We start from the raw sequence: 24,951 nt of genomic DNA on the forward strand, positions 1-24,951 counted from the left end.
ACCACCTGACCTTTCTCTCATCTCTAGGCTTTCCCAGACCTCCCAGAATCCAAGACCACAGCGAACAGAGAGAGGTCTTAAGGGTGGCTGGTGGAATCCAATTTTCACATCTCACTCTCAATTCAGTCCTATTTAACCCTGACATGGCCAACTTCGTGAGAACCTCGCTTCTGCCTCCGTCACACAATCTGCTGCTTCCAAGTGATGGTTAACCCGGTGCTGAGCTGAGCAGGCTGAGGGCAACGCAGTCCCCATCTCCGGGCGGGAGGAGCGGCGGCTTGTCGCTCGCCTCCCGGCAGCCAGCCCTCCCTCTTTCCCTCCCTCCCTCCCCGCGGGCGGCCTGGGGGGGCGGGGGCCCCGCGAGCAGCCCCGCCCCCGCCGCGCGCCACCCCGGAGGAGTCCGTGGGGAGGAGGAGGCTCGCGCGCAGAGCGGGGGCCGCGCGGAGCGGGAAGGAGCGCGGGGAGCGGTAGGGCCCGGCTGGCCCAAGGGCGCCCTGCCTCGGGCCCGCGACAGAGGCCAAGAAGTTTGGCGGCTAGGGGCCCAGCGCCCCGGGTCGCGGGGGCCGCAGTGAGGGCGGTGGGGAGAGCAGAACCATGGGAGCGAGCGCGGAGGCGGCGAGGGGCGCAGCTAGCTCCTGGAGCAGCACGGCCGCGGCGGCGCAAAGTTAGCCCGGCGCCCCGGGACGAGCGCCGCAGTCTGGGCCATGGGCGAGCACCCCAGCCCCGGCCCCGCAGTGGCCGCCTGCGCGGAGGCTGAGCGCATCGAGGAGCTGGAGCCCGAGGCCGAGGAGCGACTGCCCGCCGCGCCAGAAGACGTGAGTGCCCCCTCCTGTGTCCCTCAAACTTTCTGGGGGGCGCCACGCGGGGAGACGCCACTGCCTCAGCTCCCTACCCCGCAGACAACTTAGAGGCTTCAAGGTTATGTCACCGGAGCGTCCGGGATGAGTCGGGGGTCCCCGAGGGTAGGAGAGATAGGTCTCCCCCAAATGCAAGCGCGCGCTCCCCACCCCGCTCGGGTTCCCGCGGCTTCACTGCGGGACACAGCCCGGGCCACTGCGCCGGGAACCTGTCGGCTGCCGAGCCCCCTCCCCGCGGCTGGTGCAGTGCCCGGGACACGGCGTTTTCCTGCAGAGGCGGCCGCGTCACTGTAGTGACTTCCCCTCCCCTCCCCTCAGCGACCTGCGGACTCTGCAAGCCCGGGGAAGGAACCGGCGCCGCAGATGCCCAGTCTCTGATCAGCGCAGACCGCTCTGGAGACCCCTTCTCGGCTGCCAGATTAGCTCCCGCCGGCGTCAGTCCGGTCGCGACACTGATTGAAATTCAAACTGATCTCAGTCCCTGAACCCAGCCAGAGCTAGCTGGGTCGAAATGCTCCCAGCAGGGGGCTCAGGAGTCCCTGACCACCTCGGTGCCAGGAACGGTCCCCTGGGGCAGGGTAGGGAGGGGTTACTCCAGAGGGCTTTCCTGCCATCTGCCGCTTAGATCTCTTGTCTGCTGTCCTGGGAGGCGAGGCAGGATCTGGAAAGCCCCGGGTGCTTGAGTTGATGAAACTACTCCCTCTCGGCACCCTGCCTCGGACCTGTCCCTCCTTCAGAGTAAAATTAAACCAGAAACCCCAGCCTACGAAACCACAGCCAGCAAATCTGAATGGGCCGGGAGTCTAACATCTCTCGGGTTTGCGTAACTAAACCTGTCACTTTGTCCTGGCCCTAACTCCTGAGAGAGTCTTCTGTATTCAGTACTTGCACTCAGTCTTGGAAGCATATTGGGGAACACACACACACACACACACACACACACACACACACAGAGTGCTCAAGCAGGGGCGAGTCTCCTGAGCAGAGTCCTCCAACAGACAAGGTCTGAAGGTGTACTCCGGGAGTAGATGTGGACGTGACCTTTCCGTAGCAGAAGTTATCAGAAACCCGGAGACACGGTTGGGAATCGTCCTTGTTCTCATTCCAGCATCTGACTGTGTTCCCCCCCCCCAAAAAAAAACACCCCATTCCCACACCGTACTGTGCGAGTTCTGCCTTCGCTCACACGGGGACTTTTCAGGTTTCATCTGGGGGGCCCCTGAACCTGATTCTGACTGCTGGGCAACAGCTGGGAGGTGATGTCAGAAACCTCAGGGGTCTACAGAAACCTTGGTGATAAGTGCCTTTCTTTCTCTTCTTCCTCTCCCGCATGGCCTCCCTCTCTACCAGCACTGGAAAGTCCTGTTTGAAAAGGTATGTGAGCAGTTAAATACCTTTCTTCTTCCCAGCCCTGCCTGAAACCGGTCTCAGTCTTCCTGCTTGACTGCGTGGGCTTTCCTAGCTCAGTGCTCCGGAGATGGTGACGTGCTATGGAGGCGTGGCTTAATACATCTAGGGCGGAGCCACACGGTGCTCTGGGTATCCGGAGACAGCAGTAGGCTCCCTAGAGAGAAATCGTTCATCCCTACAAATTCTTCTTGCACCATGGCTGGGCTTACGCCACCCAGAGATTGGACAACTTGTATTAAAGTTTTCGCTATGCAAGAGGAGAGGATTGCAGTGGGAGGCTGGGGGGAGGTGGGGGAAGGGGCATAAAAGAATCATTTGGCTCCTTTTCTGCTCCTATTATAAAAAATGCTTTGCCCCAGTAACATGAAATCTCTGTCTTCCTTGGGGAGGAGGATCTACTCACAAAATGGGCTCTTCCGAAGGCTGATCTTGTGTCTCGTTCTGCAGTGGGGATGGGCCAGTGCTGGGCAGTTACAAATGAAAAGTAGGATGTGGTCATTTGCAGCGCCTGGAGGAGAGGGGTGAGGAGTTGGTGAGGTTAGAAATGCCAAGTGTTGGGTTCTTTTCAGCTTGGTACTTGGGTTCTGCTAGATTGCCTCTCCATGCTTGAATATAGTCCAGGAGAAGTGACAGGAAGGTGCCAGTGTTGGTGGATTCTGAACACTTAAGTCACAAGCCAGAGTAGCTGTGACATGAAGTTGTGCAACTTTAAGAGATGTTTAAGCCAGGCATGCTGGCACACATCTGCAGTGCCTGCATTTGGGAGCTAAATTAAGCAGGACAGTCAGGAACTCGAGGCCATCCTTGGCTATCCTTGCCTCTGAGGCTTGCCTGGAATAGTGAATGGGGGTGGGGGGGGGTCCACAGTTGAAAAGGCATCTTGATCAAGACCTTTGTTTTAGGTGGGAACATTTTCAAGAGCTTTTGCTTGTGTGTGTGTGTGTGTGTGTGTGTGTGTGTGTGTGTGTGTGTGTGTTGTTGGTTCCCCCCCCCCCTTTGGTTTTCCGAGACAGGGTTTCTCTGTGTAGCCCTGGCTGTCCTGGCACTCACTCTGTAGACCAGGCTGGCCTTGAACGCAGAAATCCACCTGCCTCTGCCTCCCAAGTGCTGGGATTAAAGGCGTATGCCACCACTGCCTGACTTGCTTGTGTTTTAATGTGTATGGGTGTTTTGATTGTCTGTGCACAATATTATCGCAGTGCCTTCAGAGGCCAGAAGAGGGCATCAGATCCCTGAGACTGGAGTTACTGGTGGTTGTGAGCTGCCCTGGGGGTACTGGAAACAGAACCTGGATCCTCTAGAAGAGCAAACATTTCTTTTAATCAGTAAACCATCTCTCCAGCCCCCTCCCATCCTTTAAAGCAAGGTTGTTGTAGGACCCAGGAGATACTTAGATGCTGTAATAGTGGGAGAGGTGATGTGGGATAAGTCAAGCAGCTCCTATGACCAGCTTTCCAGTCAGTATATAGAAAGAAGAGATCTCTTTTGGCTTGTGGTTTTGGATATTCTTAGGGGAGCAGGGTTCGAGACAGGAGACAGGGTTTCTCTGTGTAGCCCTGGCTGTCCTGGAACTCACTTTGTAGACCAGGCTGGCCTCAAACTCAGATCTACCTACCTCTATTTCCCCAGTGCTGGGATTAAAGGCACTCGCCACTGCCCAGATGGTTTTAGATATTCTAACCTATCATTGGATGCCCCTCCCCCAGCAAGGAAGCAAACCAAAGCAGTGAAAGCCGTTAGCCTCATGACTATGGGGCAAAGAGAGGGAAGAGACTGGAACCCCATGGCCCCCTTCCAGACATCCACAGTCACCTAGAGGCTTCTTATCAGACCCAAACTCACATTTCTCCCACTTCCCAATAGCTCCAAGTTAGGGATCAAACCTTTAACAAGTGTCCCTTTGAAGGTGACAATGAGGTTGGAAAGGAGATACAGTTATAGGAAAATAGGAAGATATTAATAGACCCAGTTAGCTGAGGGGAACCACATTCCCAAATGAGATTCTAAACTTGAGGGGAGAAGAAAAGGTTGAGTTGGGGGTTGGCAAAAAAACAGCAGCTTTGGTTACACACAAGTTTAATGTGGGGACCCGGCCAAACGCGCTTGCCCCATGGGACTGAACATGTGGGCTCATGGGGAAAGAGCCTGGGTGAGGATCTTAGGGGATGTCATCCTTGATGCCTGGCTCCCATCCTGAGGGCCACCTACTCTCCGTCTGGTGCTTAGGAATCCCAGCTGCCGGGCTGACACCTCGAAGCAGGAGGGACCCATGGTCTGCCACCGTTACTCTTGTTACCAGGCTGCCAGCCCTTCGCACCTCCTGCCAGATTTAGAATAAGAAGCTAGAACAGCGTGTGCCGTGTTTGTGTTTCCCTTCCTTGGTGCCTGCCTTCACATTTCCTTCGCCGGTTTCTCTGTGTGTTCGTGTGTGTGTGTGTGTGTGTGTGTGTGTGTGTGTGATTACATCTTTAAAAACAAGCCATTTGGGTGAATGGAGGAGGACTTCCAGTGGGAGGCACAAGCGGCTGAAGGGCAGCTCCAAGCAGAGGGTGTGTGCCAGCCGCCAGCCGCAACATCCAACTGGAGGCGAGTCTTGGGCATTCCATGGAGAGGCCCACACAGAGATCATCCCAGGCTGGGGAATGCAGCTCAGTGGGAGAGCGCTCGCCGAGCAAGTGCGCACAAGGCCCTGGGCTAAGTTCTCAGCATTGAAGAAATAGAAATAAATAAAAAAATAAAAGAGAAACCCATCAATCACTCCGACAGGCAAAATGAGTTCTAGGAAAGCAGCCACCAGGTCGCACTCTGGGCCATTTTTTTTTCCTCTTAAAGTAAGTTCTGTCTGATTTGTTTCTTTACTTAAGATTTATTTTATTTTAATACACATGGTTGCTTTGCATGCATGTCTGTGTGCAGTGCCCATAGAGTCCAGAAGAGGGTATTGGATCCCCTGGAACTGGAGTTACAGACAATTTGAGCTGCTGTGTGGGTGCTGGGAGTTGGACCCAGGTCCTCTATAAGAGCAGCCAGTTCTCTTAACAGCTGGTGAATCATGGGAAAGGAAGCTTGGCTGGAAATGGCAGGTAGGCTTATCAGGTGGACAACCCTGATAGGCTAAACTAGATAGTAAGTTAGTGAGATGTGACGCCTGTCACAGCCCGTGTGATCCATGAATTCATCTTCCAAGGGCTGTCAGTGGAGATGCTAGGGTCAGAGCCTGGACCATGACAACCCTAGCAAGCTAGACTTGACCATGCATCCTCTTTAGGTCAATTAAGCAGACACAATACAAAAGCAGAGAAGGGGATTTATTCAATGTGGCCACCGTGGGAAGAGCAGTAAAGAGATCTAGTGACCCCCCCAGAGTCCATCTTCTGTGCAGACATGGCATTTGGGTTTCAGAGTTAACAGCACAAGAACTACTCACAGCTAAGCCATCGTGGTTGAGATGTGTGTGGCCCCTGCTTCTGCACCATCTTTGTCCCACTGTAGTCTCCCCAACAAGTGTTCTGACTAGCTGTGAGAACTGTCTTCCTCACTGTTCTATTGCTGTGAAGAGACACCATGGCCACAGCAACTCTTATGAAGGAAAGCATTTAACTGGGGCTGGCTCACAGTTTCAGAGGGTCTGTCCATTAGTTGTCATGTGAGAAGCATGTGCCACATGCTGGCAGACTTGATGCTGGAGCGGTAGCTGAGAGTTCCAGATGTGGATCCACAGGCAGGAGGAAGAGAGACGCTAGGCCTGGCTTGAGCATTTGAAACCCTAAAGCCCATCCCCCAGTTACACACTTCCTCCAGTAAGGTCACATCTCCTAATAGTGCCACTCCCTGGTGACCAAGCATTCAAATCTATGAGCCTATAGGGTCATTTTCATTCAAACCACTATTTAGTAAGTTCCCTATCTCGCTGGCACCGGGCTTCAGCCTTTTCCTTCTCCCAGTGAGACTCCTGGGGAAAACTGACCTAGTTAGAGTTACTATTGCTGTGATGAAACACCATGACCCAACATAACTTGGGGAGGAAAGGGTTTATTTGGCTTGCACATCCATATCGCTGTTCATCATTGTAGGAAGTCAGGACAGGTGGAAACCTGGAGGCAGGAGCTGATGTAGAGGCCGTGGAGGGGTGCAGGCTTGCTCTCTCTAGCTTGCTCAGCCTGCTTTCTTATAGAACCCAGGACCACATGCCCATAGGTGGCCCCACCTGCAATGGGCTGGGCCCTCCCCCGTCAATCATGAATTAAGAAAGTCCCCTATAGGCTTGCCCACAGCCCAGTCTTATGGAGGCATTTTCTCAATTGAGGCTCCCTCCTCTCTGATGACTCTAGCTTGTGTCAAGTTGACATCAGACCAGCCAGCACAGGAACGATTGTTTCGGTAGATATTCAAAGGGAAGGGTACAGAGTTCTTTTTAGAAGAGCTTCGTGCCTGCTAGGATAGTTACAGAGGCATTGGAACCTGGAGCCACCGGGGCAGGGCGTGCCTTCTTTCCCATTCCTGGGTCAGGGGGACACCAGTGGTCCTCTGTCTCCAGGGTGTTGGAGGTGGAATTAGCTCTGCTCTTCATGCCCTGCCGTTCTTTAATATACAGGGAAGCCTTGACCAGTGTGAAGCTAACTGACCCCCAAGGGTGAGAAGTCACCATGTTAGCCTTGGCAGTTAGTGGCTACCCTTCAAGTAAATGACCAGATGTCTTCTGGGATTGGTGGTGAGGAGATCAGGTGACCCTGGTCTTTTGGAAGCTTCTCTGTCCCCACTGTCCTGGCTTTTGTCTGGTGTGCTCACAGTGATATAGCAGATTCATTCTGCCACTCCTGCCTCACACAAAAATCACCACAGGGAGGAAGCTGGCAGGCTGTTAGCTTGTGTTCCGCACGTCCTGGTTCATTTTCTACTTGGACTTCCCTGTAAGGGAATTGTCTTTTTATTTTAGAGGCCGATCTTGATGTTTTTTCCTAAATATTTAAATAGGTTTTTAAGTTATCGGGCCAGTGAGATGGCTCAGCTGGAAAAGGCACTGGTGTTCAAGACTAAGGTCCTGAGTTCAAATCTTAGGACCCATGTTGTAAAAAGGAGTGAAGTGACTGCCAACACTGTCCTCTGACGCCACGTGTGCACTGTGTGCGCATGCCCTCTCACAAAGGATAAATGTAATCTAGTTAGCATAGGTCTAGGGGTATAGTTAGAGGCCAAGTGTGACATGACCTGTGTGAAACCTTGAGGTCAATCCCTTGTGTTGCAAACAAACAATATGTCAGTAATAGTAATAACTGTAAGAACTAGGTATTGTTATGATGCAAATTCATGGCAAAAATACGGTACTGTTTATTGCTAAATCCTTTAATCTTTTCTGTCATGATTCCCTCTAGAGTTCTGATCTGAGGCAGTTTCTGTCTCTTTCCAGGCCTCTTAATCCACTCTTCCATTTTCTACTGGTGTTACAGAGAGATGCTTGTACGATGCCGTGTGGGTACTGAGACTTGAACTTGGGTCCTCTAGAAGAACGGCGAGCACTTTCAACCGCTGACTCATCTCTCCAGCCCCCAAAGCCACTTTATTTTTAAAAGTTGAATTTAAAACTTATAGATTTATATATTTATTTATCTGTGGATGGCACACACATACCACGCTATACTGGTGGAGGTCAGAGGACATCGTGTAGGAATTGCTTTTCTGTTCTGTGGGTCCTATGGACTGAACTCAGCTCTCGGGAGTGGCAGCAAGTGCCTTTACCTACTGAGTGAACTACTTCCTAGGTCCCCCAAAACCACTCTGAGCCCAGAGGAACTTTCTGCTTTCTCTTCTGCTGTTTTGTGAGCCTGTGGGTCTTCTCTAGCCCTGACTCAATCCCTTGCCTCATTTGTAGTTTCCCTGCAAACTGGCTGGCGGTGTGGGGGTGGTCATGGTGTATCTGTGGCTGAAAGGAAGCTCTGAGGAGATGATACTGCTGAGTGGATTATGGGTGAGCCACAGAGAAAAATGCCTTCCCGGGAGACAGCCACATTGGCCATGGCCCCGGAACACACGATTAACTAACAGAGCAGGGCTCCCAGAGAACAACAAAGCTGTGGTTTAACTGGGTCCCACCCTGGGCTCTGTGTCTCAGCCCCTTATCAAGTCGCCTCCAGGACCACATGCCTACCGGTGCTCCTACTCAGGTGACCTGGGAGATCACAAGTCTATTAACTCTTTGATCCCTGACCATTCACAAAAATGCACTATGATAGAAGTTGAGCAAAGGAACCAAGAGCGCCTAGCTCACACACTGTCTGGTGTTTAATAGGCCCTTAGAAGTTTTTGTTTGTTTGCTTAAATATTTGTTTGTTTGTTTGTTTCATGTATGTGAGAACACTGTCACTGTCTTCAGACACACCAGAAGAGGGCATTGGATCCGCATTACAGATGGCTATGAGCCACCATGTGGTTGCTGGGAATTGAACTCAGTACCTCTGAAAGAGCAGTCAGTGTTCTTACCAACTGAGTGAACTACTGAGCCATCTCTCCAGCCCTAGAAGTTTGAATGAATGACAGCTCAACCTAGTGTTCCACAGGCTAGATAGATGGCTCATTTGTTATAAATCTTTTTGTTTGTTTGTTTGTTTATGTTTTGTTTTGTTTTGTTTTGAGACAGGGTTTCTCTGTGTAGCCCTGGCTATCCTGGAACTCACTTTGTAGACCAGGCTGGCCTCGAACTCAGAAATCTGCCTGCCTCTGCCTCCCATGTGCTAGGATTAAAGGCGTGTGCCACCACCGCCAGTCTATTTGTTATAAATCTTAAACACAAACAGAACTATAGCTCTGTGTGCATCGTTTGGGGCTAAGGTATTCTCTCCAGGAGCCCCTGACCATGGGGCTCCATAACCACGGCTCACTCTCATTGTGCAGCTCCTGCCCCAGCAGGGCCATAGGTTACTGGATAGTCGATGGAAGTGTCTGGTCCAGTCTTCTCATTCTGCAAGTGAGGAAAGGAGGTCACGTGATGTGATGGCCCCCAAGCTCCTGTGTGCTTACCAGCACACTCCTTTGCTAACTTGGTACCCTGCATGATGGTGGAGACAGGTGGGGAAAGGACACCCCACCAGCCTGGCAGCAGTGGGAAGGGCAGGCATCCTCCCCAAGCCATAGAATTTCCATGGAAACCATAGCTGACCCAGCTTTGTTGGGAGGAAGGGTGAGTGTGCATAGCTCTCAGCATAGATGGTAGAAGCGCCAGGTAAATACTGTATGTTGCTGGCATGTAAGGAAGCGAGTCCTGCTTCCCAGATGGGCATGGACATGTAATGGGTCTGGGACTTGAAGCTAAGTGTCCAGAGTCCTAGTCCAGCCAGGCTGCTGCTTTCCTACACTCCTTACTGAACTTTCCAGAAAGAGTCTTTGGACAGGGCTGTCTGGTGCATGTCAATGCCCAAGCACTCTCTGCTCACCTGGCTTGTCTGCTCAGGGTGAAAAGTGACGGGCCAGGACAAGGTGTCCAGCCACCAGGGGGTGGGCCAAGCCTCCTCTCTTCCCTTTTCTTGCTGGACCTTCCATTGGTGCCTTAGTGACACCGGGCCCAGGGTACTGTCTCACATTGCAGGAATGGAGTCAGTGTGCCTTGAACTGTAAATAGACAGAACCCCAAACCCCTTTAGGGGATTCTATTTTAAAAGTGTGTCTTTACATGCCCTATCCCCACTCCCTTTGAGATAAGATCTTTCTCTATCACCCCTGCTAGGTCTCAAACTTAATCCTGCTTCAACCTCCTGACTGCCCAGAGTACAGGAATGTACCAGGCCCCTCCCCACCTCCAGACTTTTCTGAGGCAAGCTGAGGTCTATGTTGGTAAAATTCCTTTGATGGAGCACACACAATGTCTGGTGTGTGCATGTCTGTCATCTCTTCTCTTCTCAGTAAATACATGAGGGAGGCTGTGGTGTTCTTTTTTTGTGGTGGTGGTGGTGGCTTTTCATAGCCCTGGCTGTCCTGGACTTGCTTTGCAGACCAGGCTGGCCTCAAACTCACAGGTCCACCTGCCTCTGCCTCCCAAGTGCTGGGACTAAAAATGTGCGCCACCACACCTGGCTCCATGTCCTCTTTATAGAGGAGGAAACTAAGAATGGAGGAGACGGGCTTTCCCAGAGATACGGGAAAAAATTGGGAGCTCTGCAGTGGGTCTGCTTGTCTGCAGGGCTCTGGGTGGCTTCCACAGTAGGACACGAGGTAGAGCGACTGTTCAGGGCTTCTTCATTCCTTCTGCCTGTGCCTGCCCTGCCTCCATCTTCCATCCTTCTCCTGGACTGCTCAGCTTTCTCTGTTTTGGGGACTAGATGGATTCTAAGAAAGGTATCAGGGAGCAAGGATTAAAAAGAGGAGACACAGACAGGTGTCAGATCCATTCCTGACCTCACCTCCGACACCCTGACTGCTGCTCCCTGGACAGTTCTGGGTTATGGCTATGACTCGAGCTTTGGTTCCTGGGCAGTCCTGATAAGCTGAGCCAGATGAGTCAGTCCAGGTACTACATCTATTCCTCATTCCCAAGGCACAGCTGCCATTGCCCCCTCAGAGCCTGGGACATGGCCAAGCAAGAGGAGGGAGGGCTGTCCGTGGGGTCTTCTGGGGCAGGCGCTCAAGTGGAGAGGGCTGGCGTCTGGTAGAAGGAGGCTGCTCTCATCCACCAATGCTCACCAGACAGTTTCCCACATTCTGGGACAGGCCAGTCTTTTCCCTTTTCCAGCTGCTGCTGGCAGAACAGATGGTTTTCTGGAGATGCTGTTTGTCCAGCCACTCAGCCAGCCTGGATTCAGGCCAGGGTGCCTGTTCTGCCTCCCTGACCAGCCTGCTACCCGCAGCTATGGAGCTTTGGCTCTGAGACCCCATGAAGGGAGCAGAAGGGTGTTCAGGAGCCTGGCATCAGGACTGGTGCCTGGTGAGGCCTGAGCTGTCTCCCCTGGCTACCTGCAGTGGCAACGGAAAGAGGGGTGCACACTGGGACCTCCCTCATGGCTCCAGATGGGGAGGCTGGAGGGCAAGAAGGGGTCAGAACTTGTTGTCAGCACCAGTTCTCATCCTCTGTGACTGAAGCTTGAGGTCTGGGGAAACCTATTTCCTTGCTTATCTTGGGGCAGGTCTGAAGATGCCTGGACTCACATGGAGAGCCTCGGTCAGGTGGCACATATCTGAGGGCTTGCTTCAGTTTCTCTATCTGTTAAATGGGACTAGTCACACTTAAATTGTGTTCTGAAAGTTGGTGTTTTGAAGAATTAGAGGGGAAAGGTCATGGGAAGGACAAGGGGTGGGCTCTCTCTCTCTCTCTCTCTCTCTCTCTCTGTGTGTGTGTGTGTGTGTGTGTGTGTGTGTGTGGTTAGATTAGCATCCTCATTTGCAAGGAAAAAGTGGAAAAGAAAGCCCCCACTCTCCCATCACTGGCCTACTGACCTCACCAGCTGCAGCCTGGACTTTTTAACTTATGGGGCTGTAAATATCCATGAATGGGCCAGAGTTCCCCAGTGGGCTGTGGCATGCTGGGTAGGGACAGCTCGGCTGAGCCAGAAGCTCCAGGAAAGTCTCATTAATTTGCTCTGTTTAGAGGCTTGGGAATGAAATAAGGAGCTGACAGATGGGGCTACCCCACCCATAAGAGGGCAGCTGCCTGCACCTTACCCTGTCCCAGCACACATGCCATGTGGTCATTTCCTTTTGGACAGACGGGAGACAGTTGCAGATAAAAATGAGAACTTACCCAGATTCCAGGTTCTGGACCTGAGCGGTCTTAATGGGATGGCAGCTAGGCTTGTCAGCTCCACATGCTGCCTTTGGGATCATTTTGTGTACTTGAACCTTTTGTTCATGAGCTTCTATAGATGTAAGAGGAAAGGTCTTCCCAGGAGTGAGAATTCCAGGCCTGGGAGCAGGAACCCAGACTGGAGGTTGTATGGAAATGCAGCCTGTGCAAGTCACAAATGCATAAGAGATAGAAACTAGATGTGTTCCCACCTCCTGTCGCGCTTTGAGAACGCAGGGGGCATTCTGAAGCCTGGGGCAGCTTTCCGGCTCACAGGGAAAGCTAGGCCGCTGTCCTGGGTGCTGAGCAGGCAAACCCCTTGCTCTGGCGTGGTTTGTTCCCAGAGAGCTCAGCTCTGTGGCCCCATTAGGCCAATCACTGATTTCTCAGCCTCTCTTGGGACCTGGTATCCCCAGTTAACCTTCTGTGGGACTGGATTCCACAGAATTCTAGTTTTGCTGCTTCTGGTATCAGCTGCCTGATACCAGACGCCTGCAATGCTTAAGAGCTGGAGGCAGAGGGCTGGGTGCTCAGCCCTGACAAAGGGGCCTGGGTTTCATGAAGAGGAACATGACTGTACTGTGGAGTTGTGATTGTTCCTAAAGGTCCTACACAGTGTTATGGTCAAAAAAAAAAAAATGCTCTGGTCAAATAAGGCCAAGTTAGACAAATGGAAAGCTGAACCCAATCAGATTTCTCCCCTGCTGGGCCTGGAGAGCCCTTTTTGTGGGCATTTGCTTCATGCTTTCCACGAGGACTTGCTAACTGGGGGAAAGAGGGTGTTTTTGTGGTGTTTGTTTGTTTGTTTGTTTAATGCCAGATTTCCACCTGCACTTCCGTCTACCACAGCCTTCCACAGCCTTCCAGGAAGTCCCACCAAACTCTCACAGACTGCCTTGGGTCCAGAGTTTCATGAAACACACATTGGGAAGATCCAATATCATGACTCATATTCTGTACAATGGAGGAAAGCAAGGGAGGGCAAGGCTGGGGTCAGTGAGCCCCATGGAGGAACCTGAAATTATTTCTATCTAGACCATTTGCTCACTCTTTAACTGTGAGATAGTCTCTCTTAGTATTTTTACTCTCTTCTTGTTTCCCCAACCATGTAATAGGGGTGATGCCTCAGCCACAGTAGATCCTTAGCAAGCATGTGAGATGTATTATATGTATGTATGTATGTATGAATGGTTAGGGGGGACTGGCCAATTTTTTAGAACTCTTTAGCCACATTATCCTAGTGATTGAAGGGAGCCCAAGCTCTTTGTTCTGCCTGGGTAGGAATATATCTAAGCAAATTACCATCTGTTCAAACTTGAGTAGCTTGGCCCCTGGTGCCCTGGTTTCCCACCCCACCCCCGCCCTGAGAAGGGGCTTTTATAATAGTAAGTACCTTGCAGATGCTTGTGAGGTCTAAATGGACGGAGGGGAAGACCATGGAATTTTCCAGCCAAGTTGGGACACTGTAGAGTAAAAGAGGAGGAGTCGTGTTTGGAGAATAGGTGTGAAGCAGTGTGGCCCAAAGAGCGACCATTGTGGATGGAGACCTGAGGGTTCTGTGAAGTTGGTACCTGGTACATAGCAAAGGCCTCCCCACACATCAGCTTGGTGGATCGTGTTGTTTGACTGAGAAGGAGACAGGAGGTCAGCACATTAAACAGGTTCAGAGTGGAGCTGTGTGGCCCAAGGAGGGGGCTTCCATTGTCCCCTCCCTACTGCCTCAGAGGCCTCAGCCTCAAAGCATTCTGCAGTGCCTTTGCCCTTCAGCCTCTGAGACACTTTCCAGACACTTGGGGGTTTAGTTCTTGTTTTGACTTGTGCGTGCTTGTGTTCAAAAGTGTGTGTGTGAGTGTGTGTGTGTGTGTGTGTGAGAGAGAGAGAGAGAGAGAGAGAGAGAGAGAGAGAGAGAGACAGAGACAGAGAGAGACAGAGAGAGAAAGAGAGAGAGAGAGACAGAGTTTGATTGGTTGGTTTGGTTTGCTTTTTGAGGCAGTAGTCTCCTATAACAGTGGCTGGCTTCAGTTTGATATATAGCAGAGAATGACATTGAACTCATGAACTGCCTGTCTTCTAAGTTCCACTATTACAGGCCTGCACCATTTTACCTGGCTCCCCGTCCAGCTATTTGGACCCAGAGTTATGAGTTCCTAACCTTCTAACTTGCTAAATGGCACCAGTACCACCTCACTTCCCATTTATTCTTTGAAGGGTCTGTGACTCAGATCAGCTGTTTTCTCTACCCTATTCTTGTTTCTATGTAGCCCCATCTATCCCCACAAGAAGCCAGAACTCCTACCTATTCTTTCATGGAGAAACTGAGGCACTGTAGTTGATGAATTACCCTTAGCACAGCAGCTGTGGGTGGACTCCTACCTAACTACATGGAAGATTTGGTGAGTCATTTTCATAGACCCAGTGGCCCAGGAATCAGCACAGGGTAGGAGGAGAGAGATGGGTGTGTGTGTGTGTGTGTGTGTGTGTGTGTGTGTGTGTGGCCTCAGGCTGGGAAGAACAGCAGCCACCTAGGGGATTAGCAGCTGTGAGCAGGTCACTGGTGGGATTAAAAGTCCCTTTGGAGCCTCTTGAAGCTCTTTTCAAGGCTGAGGCAAGAGGACTGTGTGTGGGCTGTGTGGTCTCCTCTGTGCTCAGTCTCCTATGCTTGGGTTGAATGTGAGTTTCTCCCAACAGTGCATCCTTGTCCAACCCTGGGCCATCTCCTGCAGCTCGAGACCCACTCTGGCTATTGCCTTCTTGCCAGGCTCCTGCCCCACTCCCTGATATAATCATCCCTCCTGAAGCACTGGCAATCCACTCTAGACTAGCCCTGTCAGGCTGTCTCCAACCCATGCCATCCCCAGGTCATCCTGCAAGCAGCCTGCTGCCCCAAAAAGTGATTCCAGGGCAAGGACCTTGGAAGGGCTGCTTCAGGGGCTCTAGCATGTCCTTAACAAGGAAGTTGCATTTAAAGGATTTGCTCTGCCCCTCTCCCACTAAGTAGCACTGCACTCCCAGTGTGACCTTACTTCTTATAGGCCTGAGGGTATTTAGCAGGTAGGCAGACCAAGGACACAGAGCCCATTTGAATAAAGTGATGAGAAGAGCCCCTGGCTAGTTGCTGCCTTAGGTTGGCATCAACCCACTCAACAGATGGGCCAATTGAGGCTGAGCTTTATAAAGTCAGGAGTGTGATTTTTGCCTTGCTTCATGTCATCTTGCTTGAGAGACACAGACTCAGTTAGAAATCCTCAGCTTCCTTGTGTATGGAGGGACCTTCTTCTTATTTCTGAGCATGTTGTTTCCTGTCCCAACCCCTCCACGCCTCTCCCTCCCCAATTCTTTTTGTCCTCTCCTGTCTCCTCTAACCAACACCCCACTGGGTGCCCCATGCCCACTGCCAGCTCTGCCCTTGCTCTCATTGTCTGAGGCATTAGAACCCCAGCAGCCAGCCTGGCCCTGTCTCTCCCCCATCTCCAGTCATCCTCCAGTCCCTAAGGCCTCATTATTAGGGTAGTGGTGACCCCCCATTGTCTGGCCTGTCTGGCCCTGGCATGAAAGGTAGAGTTTTGGCAGAGAATAGAGGCTCGGCCTGATTCCAGCATGTTTTCTGCAGTGTAGACAGAGCCTGTAATATGCTTGGGGGAGGGGGAGGACTGGGGAGCCACAGGGCAACCCTTGTCACTAGGACAACAGCAGGGAGCCCTGGAGGGGGAAGGGGAGAAGGAGAGCAGGTGGCTCTTTGTCTGGTGCCCTATTCCAGCCCCCTGCCTCGTCTTCCTCTGTAGGCAGCCCTGAGAAGGCCCCTGGGAAGAGATCGTAGTCTGTGCTCCCAGCACATGCCAAACCACTAGGCTTCCCCCTCTAGAGAGGGAGAGGAGGTTCCCTGATGTGAAGGGGACCTTTGACCCCCCGCAGGACCCAACAGTCATGTTCCCAGGACCTATAACACAGCCCTGAGGTAACACGGACCGGTCGGTGCCAGGCTAAAGGGTCCCGTATGGTAGAGTCAGGGTTGGTCCCTGTAGCTTAGGATAGTGGTCTCCTATAACAAAACTCTGTCAACTGCTGGCATTTTTAACTATCAACCATCTTTCTCTCTATTCCCCTCCCCTTCTCTCTGCTTTCCACGTCTGAGCAGCTAGATCTGTTTGGGCCTCTTTCCTACTGCAGGAAGCCTGTTTAGGGGAACAGTGGGTCCTGGAGCCCTGCCCCTCCCGAGCCCAGCACCATGCTCAGCTCTTTAGTCCTCGGGTTTTAACGCTGGCCTATGGTGTCCAGCTGTGCCGAACTGAGCTGGCCGGATGCTGAATCTGCTGCTTGCAGACAGGCTGCTCTGCTAGCCCGTCTTGGCTAGTGTTTTCTCACCTCTGTGCCCCCTTCTGTAGCATGGGGATCATAATGTGTTCTCTTCCGTCTGTTATAAGAGGAGTCAGATAAATTCTGTACAAAGGGGCTGGAGAGATGGCTCAGCGGTAAAGAGCACTTGATGCTCTTCCAAGGGACCCAGGTTCAATTCCCAGCACCCATATGGCAGCTCACAATCACCCGTAACTCAAGTTTCAGAGGATCCAACTCCCTCTTCTGGCCTCCATAGAGACCAGGCACACACGTAGTACATAGATGAACATGCAGGCAGAAACCCATCCATATAAAACAAAAGATAAATAAATCTTTACGAAAGAAAAAATTTTGTCCATTAAAGTACACAAAACGATGTTTGGCCCCATAAAACCAAGGCAGACATTAGGAGATATCACTCTTTTTTTTTTTTTTTCAAAATTACATTTAGAGTGTGAGTTTAATGTCTGTCCGTCTGTCTGTCCGTCCGTCTGTCGGCCTGCCTGTCACAGTCCAGGAGTTGTGAAGGTCAAGGATAACTTGTGGGAGTCAGTTCTCGCCTTCCACTATGTTGATGTTGGGGCTGAACTCAGGTCATCAGGCCTGCAAGGGCCTTTACCTGCTGAGCTTGTCAGGTGTGGTGTCACACTCCTTTAGTCCCAGTACTTGGGAAGCAGAGACAGGCAACTCTCTGGGAGCTTCAATGCCAACCTGGTCTACACAGTGAGTTCCAGAGCAGCCAGGGCTATAGAGAGCTTGTCTCAAAACAAACAAACAAACAAACAAACAAACAAAGAATCTATTATTATGGGCCGGGCGTGGTGGTGCACGCCTTTTATCCCAGCACTTGGGAGGCAGGTGGATGTCTGAGTTCGAGGCCAGCCTGATCTACAAAGTGAGTTCCAGGACAGCCAGGGCTATACAGAGAAACCCTGTCTCAAAAAACAAAAAAACCCAAACAACAAAAAAAGAACCTATTATTACTGTTGTTGTTGTTATTAGTGGGGGGGCAGCTATCAGAGGATGGTTTTGGGGGTCAGCTCATTCCTTCTTCCCCTTCATGAGTTTCAGGGATGGAACTCAAGTTGTCAGGCTTGCTTAGCAAAGGGCTTTTATCTACTGAGCCATTTCGTCAGCCCTACCTAACATTTTTAGTCTTGCAGATCCTTTTGAGTTTCCTGACATACTTGATAGTAATAAGCAGATAAATGCCATGCCTGATGCCTGGTGCTGGGTGGAGGGTGTGATCGGAACATGGTCTCCTTGGAGTTATCCCTTCCTAAAGAGTTCTGGGGGACAGATGAAGGTCCCTGACCATGACTTCTGGCTATCAGGCTTAGATTGTCTAGACACATTGTACACAGAACCTGCATTCCCAAAGCAACCTCTCTTAACTATATCCAGGGAAGGAACAACATGGCTTTGACTTCCAGCTTCACCCCGCCCTGCCCCTATCCTTTCCCAAGGTCCGTGGCGACTCAGTGCCTCCCATTCCTGTATCAGACCCAGGCACTCTTCTGTGCTAGCAAGCACTCTGCCTCTGAGCTGTATCCCCTGCCTTCCATTGCCTTTAAAAACCCAAGCTACCCACTGCATTTAAAAACCCAAGCAACCCACTGCAGCTTTTCCAGGTACACACTGAAGTCCTGTGTGTGATGGAGTGTCATTCTCTGGCAGGGTATAGAGGGCAGGCTCTGTGAACTCTGTGGGGAAGGAACAAAAAGGGATAAAGGCTTTTTCTAACTGAACCAAAGAGGCTTCTCGTGGAAAATTAGCACCTGTCTGTCCATTGAACCTCCCATTTATTCATCAACAAAACTTGATTGATGTAAGGCAGATGCCATGACAGGAGGCCCTGGCCTGGGAGGAACTGCGGCCCAGTGATGAGGCACATGTAGCTTGTGATGGGTTCCCTGGGAAGCCCGGCCCCTGACCAGCGTGCAGGGGAGTTTCAGGAAGTTAGAATAGTGTAAATGAACAAGTGCAGCAGGAGCAGACGGTGGTGGCGCACGCCTTTAATCCCAGCACTAAGGAGACAGAGGCAGACAGAGCTCTGTGAGTTCAAGGCCAGCCTGGTCTATAGAGTTCCAGGACAGCCAGGGCTACAAAGATACCCTGTCCCAAAAAAACAAAAAGCACTGTGCTCATGGGAATGCAGAGCCCCCCCCCCCCGAAAAAACAAACAAACAAACAAACAACAACAACAAAAACCACACCAGAACAAGAGAGAGCTTGTCTTCGGTGAGTCTGCCAGCAGTCATGTGTGAGTCAGACGGTGGGACCGGCCATGGGGAAGCTGGTGTACCTTCTGTGTGGGGGAGACTCAGCTCCTTCTTTCCCTATCCCGGAAGCCTTTTGTCTCCTCTACTTACTGAACTCCATTCTTGCTTTCCTTTCTGCAGTTAGAGTAAGTGGAGGGAGGGGTCTGGGGGGAGCTGTAGCTGGGTAGTAGAGGGCCAGTTCCACTGAAGAGAAAATCAACCTGGCACTCTGCAGGCAGAGACAGGTAGATCTCTGTGAGTTCAAGGCCAGCCTGGTCTACAGAGTGAGGTCCAGGACAACTAGGGCTGCACAAAGGAAAAAAAAAATTAAACTAAACTAAACTAAACTAAATTAAAAAGAAAGAAAAAAAAAGGGAAAGGGAAATGACTTTCAAGTGAGGGGGATCTGGGTCCCCCAGGAGCACTGGGAGGGGTGGTGCTCCACTGACTCAGCTCTCTGCTTCACCCTCAGTTTGACCCTGGAAGCACCGGCTACATCAGCACAGGAAAGTTCCGGAGCCTCCTGGAGAGCCACAGCTCTAAGCTGGACCCACACAAAAAGGAGGTGCTCCTGGCTCTCGCAGACAGCCATGCAGATGGGCAGATCTGCTACCAGGACTTTGTCAACCTGGTGAGCATTCTGGGAAGGGGGCGGACTTAGAGACACAGGAAGTAGTGTTAGACAAATGGGTTGTTTTTGTTTTTGTTTTTTTTTTTGTTTTTTGTTTTTGTTCTTGTTTTTGTTTTTTACTGACTGTGTTTGAATGGCCTCAGCTTCAACAGGTGAGAAGATACCACCATCACTGAAAGAAACAGCTCCCAGCTAGATAGAGTAAGACTGGTTGGCCTGGGAACATATGCTTAGGTCTCCTCAGATATGCATCTGCAAGGACACTGTTTCATGAAGTTTTTTATAGTAATAGAATAAAGAAAGTTATAAATCAAGGCATTTTAGAAACACATCGGTGAAAACATCAGAGAGACAGGTTAAGCAAAGATGGGTGCCTTAGTTCGGGTTTCGTCGCTGTGTAGAGGCACCATGACCAAGGCCACTCCTATAAAGGGTAACATTTCACTGGGGCTGGCTTACAGTTTCAGAGGTTCATCCATCATCGTCATGGCAGAAAGCATGGCCGAAAAAGGCAGGCATAGTGGGCGAGGAGCTGAGAGTTACGTGCTCATTCAGAAACAGCAGAAGGAGACTAAGACACCCTAGCCAGACTAGACTTGAGCTTCTTAGACCTCAAAGCCTGCCTCCACAGTGACACACTTCCTCCAGCAAGGTCACACCTACTCCAACAACACACCTCCTAATAGTGTCATTCCCTATAGCCCAGCATTCAAACCCAGGTCTATGGAAGCCATGCCTGTTCAAACCACCACACAGGGGGAGTCTTTCCCATAGGCCTCAGAGACTGACTGACAAACAAAAAAACAAACAACAGTAAGACACTCAGATGTTGTCTGGTGACATTCTTAGCCTTTGGATTGATGGGATCTAGTGGTCAGTTAAGTTAATAAATTCCAAAAGGGCTGGGTGTGGTGGTACATGACAGACAGAGGCAGAAAGATCTCCGTGAGTTTGAAGCCAGCCTTGTCTGCATATCACGAGTTCCAGGTCAGCCAGGGAATTTATGGTGAGATCCAGTCTCAAAACAAAAACAAAAACAAACAACTAAAAAGAAATTCCAGAAAGGTTTTTACTTGCTACTCATAGGACGTCGGGTCTGGTGCAGAGGTGGGCAAGGAATGGTAATTTAGGAAGCTGAAGACAACCAAGGATCATTACGCTCTGAACCTCCAACATCACTGCCATGCAAAGACAGACTCAGTCTGTCTTTACAGACACAGCTCATTTCCTGGAACTCCCCTTCGCACCACTAAGGTCTTGACATCCCTGAAAACTCCTGGCAATTTGAGTCCTTCCCATTGGGATAACGAGGTGGCTACACTACCCCAGCCCTTTCATCCTTGGTCCCCAACATTTTTGTACAGAGTCTCTTTTTGCGTCAGGTCCTCGATAAGGCCTCAGAGTTCTTTCTGTGCACTGGCCTGGATTGGGTTGGTGGGATGTATTCGTGAGCTCAGCTAGTGTTCTTCCCAGGAGCTGGGAGTGGGGAAGTTCTGGCAGGAGAAAAGGTAGATCAAGCCAGACTTCCTAGGAATGCAGCATAACTCGAGGCTTAGATCTGTGGGCGACTTCTGGAGGGGCCTTGGCTCATGAGTCCTGCCCATCGTCTGTTATCTTTGGTGGAGAAGCACCCACTTCCTGGGGATTGATGCTATGTTCTTTCAGAGGCTTCTGTGGCAGGGTTACAATGGGCTTCAGGTGTCTTAGGCAAGCTGCGTTCCCCACCTTGGATGGGCGGGACATCAGTAGACGCTCTATGAACTAGCAAGGTGAATACAAGGCTGGATTCTTGTTTTTCTATCGATGAGATGGTCTGCTCTCTTCGTGTCGCCCATGGAGAAGAAAACTCTGTGAAGTTCCCTGTATTCTTGGACATCAAAGCCTCGATCAGGGCAGCCTGCTGTCACTGTCCCACCTTAGCTCTCTATGACGTGACTGCCCAGACAATGGCAGGCAGCTTCAATAGCTTTCAGTTGCTGCCTTCTGTGGATGTAATGGCCTGGAGGGAACTGCTGTAGACATTGGAGATCGAAGAGAACCCACTCTTCTGAATAGACTCGGCCCAAGCTGAGCTCAGTCAAAGGCTCTCAGACTGGGCCACAAGGGTGTCGTCAACATAGAAGCAGACTACAAGCCTGGCTCTGGCTTGTGCCTAGCGCAGCCCATAGGCGACAGGTGCCTACCCAATCTCAAGGCCCAGGCAAGGCGATTCTCTCCAGGCTGGCTCCATTCCAGGGGAGCCCTCTGTGGGAGCTCATGGTGAGAAGTGACGTGATATTGTCACATTTTTCTGTTCAGACTCTGAGCTGGAGCAGCCAATCCCAGCCTGCACCCTGGAGCCTTCCTTGGCCCTTGCTCTGCCCACTCTTTGCCTCTCTTTCCCCATTTTCTGTTGGCTGTCAACGTTCTTCTGCCAGGAAACCTCCCTGCGTGATATCCGTGGCCCTTCCTGCACCAACCCAGACAAAACTAACCACTCTTATCCAGAGGGGTGGGAGTGGCTAGAAAGGCTCACTGAGGACAGCTAGCCAGAGGAGGCTGACTTGAAACTACACAGGGACCAGTGAGAAGCAGGACTCAGGGGTGAAGAGAGGACTCTGCACTACCACCTGGTCCAGTCTGAGCCTCTATTCTTTCAGGTGCCCTCCAGAAGGAGCTGTGGACTCCCATGCCTTGGTGGTCCCATTCATCTTGCTAGCCTTGCCTACATCTTGCCTTCAGGTCTGGTTAGATTATCTCTTGCTGGGCCTATGGTCCAAAGAGTACATCAGTAACTATGTGCCAGTGGCTATGAAGCGGCTGGGCCCGTGGGCCAGCAGATCTGGGTGATTTGGGCTTCTCCACCTTGGGAATACTTCACAGTATGATCCTGGAGAGAAAGTCAAGGATAGCACACGTTTCTAAAAGCGGGAAGTTAGGCTAACTGCTGGGTGAAGCAGATAGAGTTCCATGGGGGCTAGGCCAGGGCTGCTGGGAGCAGGACCTGGTTTTGGTGAGGCCGGAGGCTTGTCATACGTCCTGGGAGACACTAAGGTGTCACAGTTTCTGTGGCAGGGTATTGAGTTCTGATTCTGGCAGATTCTAACCGTAGGTACAGACCTATTGTATCTTCCCAAGCTGGTATATCTGAGGATGCTTACCCTTCCTCAGCTCTGGCCCTCGCCTGAGCGTCTCCTCCTCCAGGAAAGCCCTTGCTGGCCACCTTGGCACACACTGGCCTGGATCCTGTGTATTCTCTCAGCAGCTGTCACTCTGAACTGTGACTGCTGGTTACTTCTCTGTTCTGAGCACCACCGACTCCCCTGTATCTGGTGCTGGCTCTAACACTTGGATGGGACAATGAGGAATGAGTGGATTGGAGGAATGTATGAGTGTGGGGCTGGGTTTGAACCTGTGTCACCTTAGGACTCTCTGAACCTCGGTTTCCTATTAGACGGAGGGGCTATTCGGAGTCCTCATCTAATGGAGACACTTTGTGGGTATCAGAGGGCAACACTGTGGTATTGGGGGTGGGGGGTTGCTGCTTAGAGCTCAGAGAAGAGGAGTTTGGCTTGCTCTACAGAACATGCAGGCTGAGGTGTGGGTGCAGGGTTTCCCTGAGGCCCCGGCTCTGACCCTCTCCCCACTCCATTTCCTGCGCAGATGAGCAACAAACGTTCCAACAGCTTCCGCCAGGCCATCCTTCAGGGAAACCGCAGGCTGAGCAGCAAGGCCCTGCTGGAGGAGAAGGGGCTGAGCCTCTCTCAGCGGCTCATCCGCCACGTGGCCTACGAGACTCTGCCCCGGGAGATTGACCGCAAGTGGTACTATGACAGCTACACCTGCTGCCCTCCGCCCTGGTTCATGATCACAATCACGCTGCTGGAGGCAAGGACCAGGGTGAAAGCAGGGGCTTTCTAGACTTGGGGTTGTGTGGGGAGATGAGTTTCTGAGGGGAGGGGGAAGGGTGCAGATTCTGCTTGGTGTAGTGCTTGTCCTGCATGGAGGAGCGTTGCTAGGGAACCCATGGGTTATTGTAACCCTAGGCTGCAAAGAGAGTCCTAAGTTTTGGAGAGTTGATTTTTTTTTATATTTTATTATTTTTGTGTCTGTGTGTATACAAATAAACATGGGAGTGTCCACTGAGGCCAGAAAGAGTGTCAGGTTCTCTTGGATGTGTCAGGGTTACCTCCTGTGGAGACTAGCAACCCAACTCCTGTTCTCTGGAAGAGCAGCAATCACCCTTAACTGATAGCTATTTCTCCAACCTCTTACTTTGCTTTCTGGTTTTTGAGACAAGGTCTCACTATTCCCTGGTTGGCTGGGACTCACTGTGTATCCCAAGCAGGCCTCCAATCTTTGATTGCTTGGCCTTGACCTTCAGCTCCCAAGCTGGGCTATGTCAGTTGCCTAGGCTAAGCGATTTTAGTGAGCACTCCTGGCAAAGGTTAGTGAAGTTTTTTTTTTTTCCCCTGCAGCGAAGTCCCATATTTCTATACTTTTCTACACAGCAAAACAATATGACAAGCTCACAGATTTGGGGACGTAGCCAGACAAACTCAATAAAGCCAATTTATGTAATTCCTCCCCTGGAGGACTGGCCCCTTGGGACTTCATTTCCAAACTGTAATGCAGGAGTCACAAGAGCTTCCCCATGCTGTCCCTGGAAGGACAGATGCCTCCATAGACTGAGAGGATGGACACAGAAGGAGCACGCACTGACCTCTGAAAGGAAGTGTTTGTGAACAAGGAAATGAAGTTTTTAAAGAACATCTCTCTTTAGGGGAATCTGCCATACCTCTCCAAAACCAATCATTTCAACCCAAAACCATTTCTTCCTTGTGTTTGTTTGTTGTATTGTTTGTGTGTGTGTGTGTGTGCACACACACACACAGCTTGTCAGTGGAAAGAAAGCCTCAGATCTCCTGGAGCTGGGGATTGAACTGGGGTCCTCTGAAAGAGCAGCCCCAAGCCATATTTACTATCCTGCAAAAATGAGCCCTGCACACACAAGGGACTCCCCAGGTACTCCTGTCTGTGACTTGTCCCTGTGTGATGAAACTCAGTTCTCAGCTTGACACAGGAACTCCAGTAGCCCAGCCCACTTCTGGCTCCTGCAGTGATGTCTGGCTTCCGTTTGCCATTTTCATGTCTCTGGCCATTTCTCCTCTAACGCCATGGACTTGATTACCACCTCTACAGGAGGTCTCAAGGTGCCCCTCCTTTTTATTTAATCTGGCTGGGCTTGGAGACTCATATTTGCAATCACATGAACGGTCGCCAAGAATTCAAGGACATAGTGGGTGTGGCACCGCACGCCTTTAATCCCAGCACTTGGGAGGCAGAGGCAGGCGGATTTCTGAGTTCGAGGCCAGCCTGGTCTACAAAGTGAGCTCCAGGACAGCCAGGGCTATACAGAGAAACCCTGTCTCGAAAAACCAAAAAAAAAAAAAAAAAAAAGGACAGGCTGGGCTGTCCAACACCCCAGAAGAGGCATCAGATTACATTGTAGATGGTTGTGAGCCACCATGTGGTTGCTGGGAATTGAACTCTGTAAGTGCAGTCAGTGCTCTTAACCACTGAGCCATCTCTCCAGCCCTAGAGAATGAGATCTTGTCTCCATAAACGAAAACAGGAATGGGCCGGAGCAGTGCCTTAGTAGTTTAGAGCAATGGCTGCGCCTTCAGAGACCTGAGTTTGAGTCCCAAGAGT

General features: G+C 51.2%; 1 protein-coding gene across 9 annotated transcripts in view; it reads left to right on the plus strand.

The window, feature by feature from the left end:
- The first annotated feature begins 14 nt into the window (after positions 1–14).
- Positions 15–24,951, plus strand: part of Rhbdl3 (rhomboid like 3) — a 55,516-nt gene continuing 30,579 nt past the window's right edge. Inside the window, exons 1-4 of one of the 9 annotated variants that reach the window (XM_006533326.4) lie at positions 15–815; positions 2,208–2,231; positions 19,102–19,260; positions 22,903–23,127. In XM_006533326.4, the coding sequence (XP_006533389.1) occupies positions 705–815; positions 2,208–2,231; positions 19,102–19,260; positions 22,903–23,127 (519 nt within the window). In that variant the 5' untranslated portion in view covers positions 15–704. Of the gene's footprint in view, positions 816–1,175; positions 2,232–19,101; positions 19,261–22,902; positions 23,128–24,951 lie in introns of all 9 variants that reach the window. The other 8 variants (XM_006533327.3, XM_006533329.3, NM_139228.3 and 5 more) reach the window with 8 other exon arrangements.

Source organism: Mus musculus, chromosome 11 (assembly GCF_000001635.26).
Source record: "Mus musculus strain C57BL/6J chromosome 11, GRCm38.p6 C57BL/6J".
NCBI classification, from domain to species: domain Eukaryota; kingdom Metazoa; phylum Chordata; class Mammalia; order Rodentia; family Muridae; genus Mus; species Mus musculus.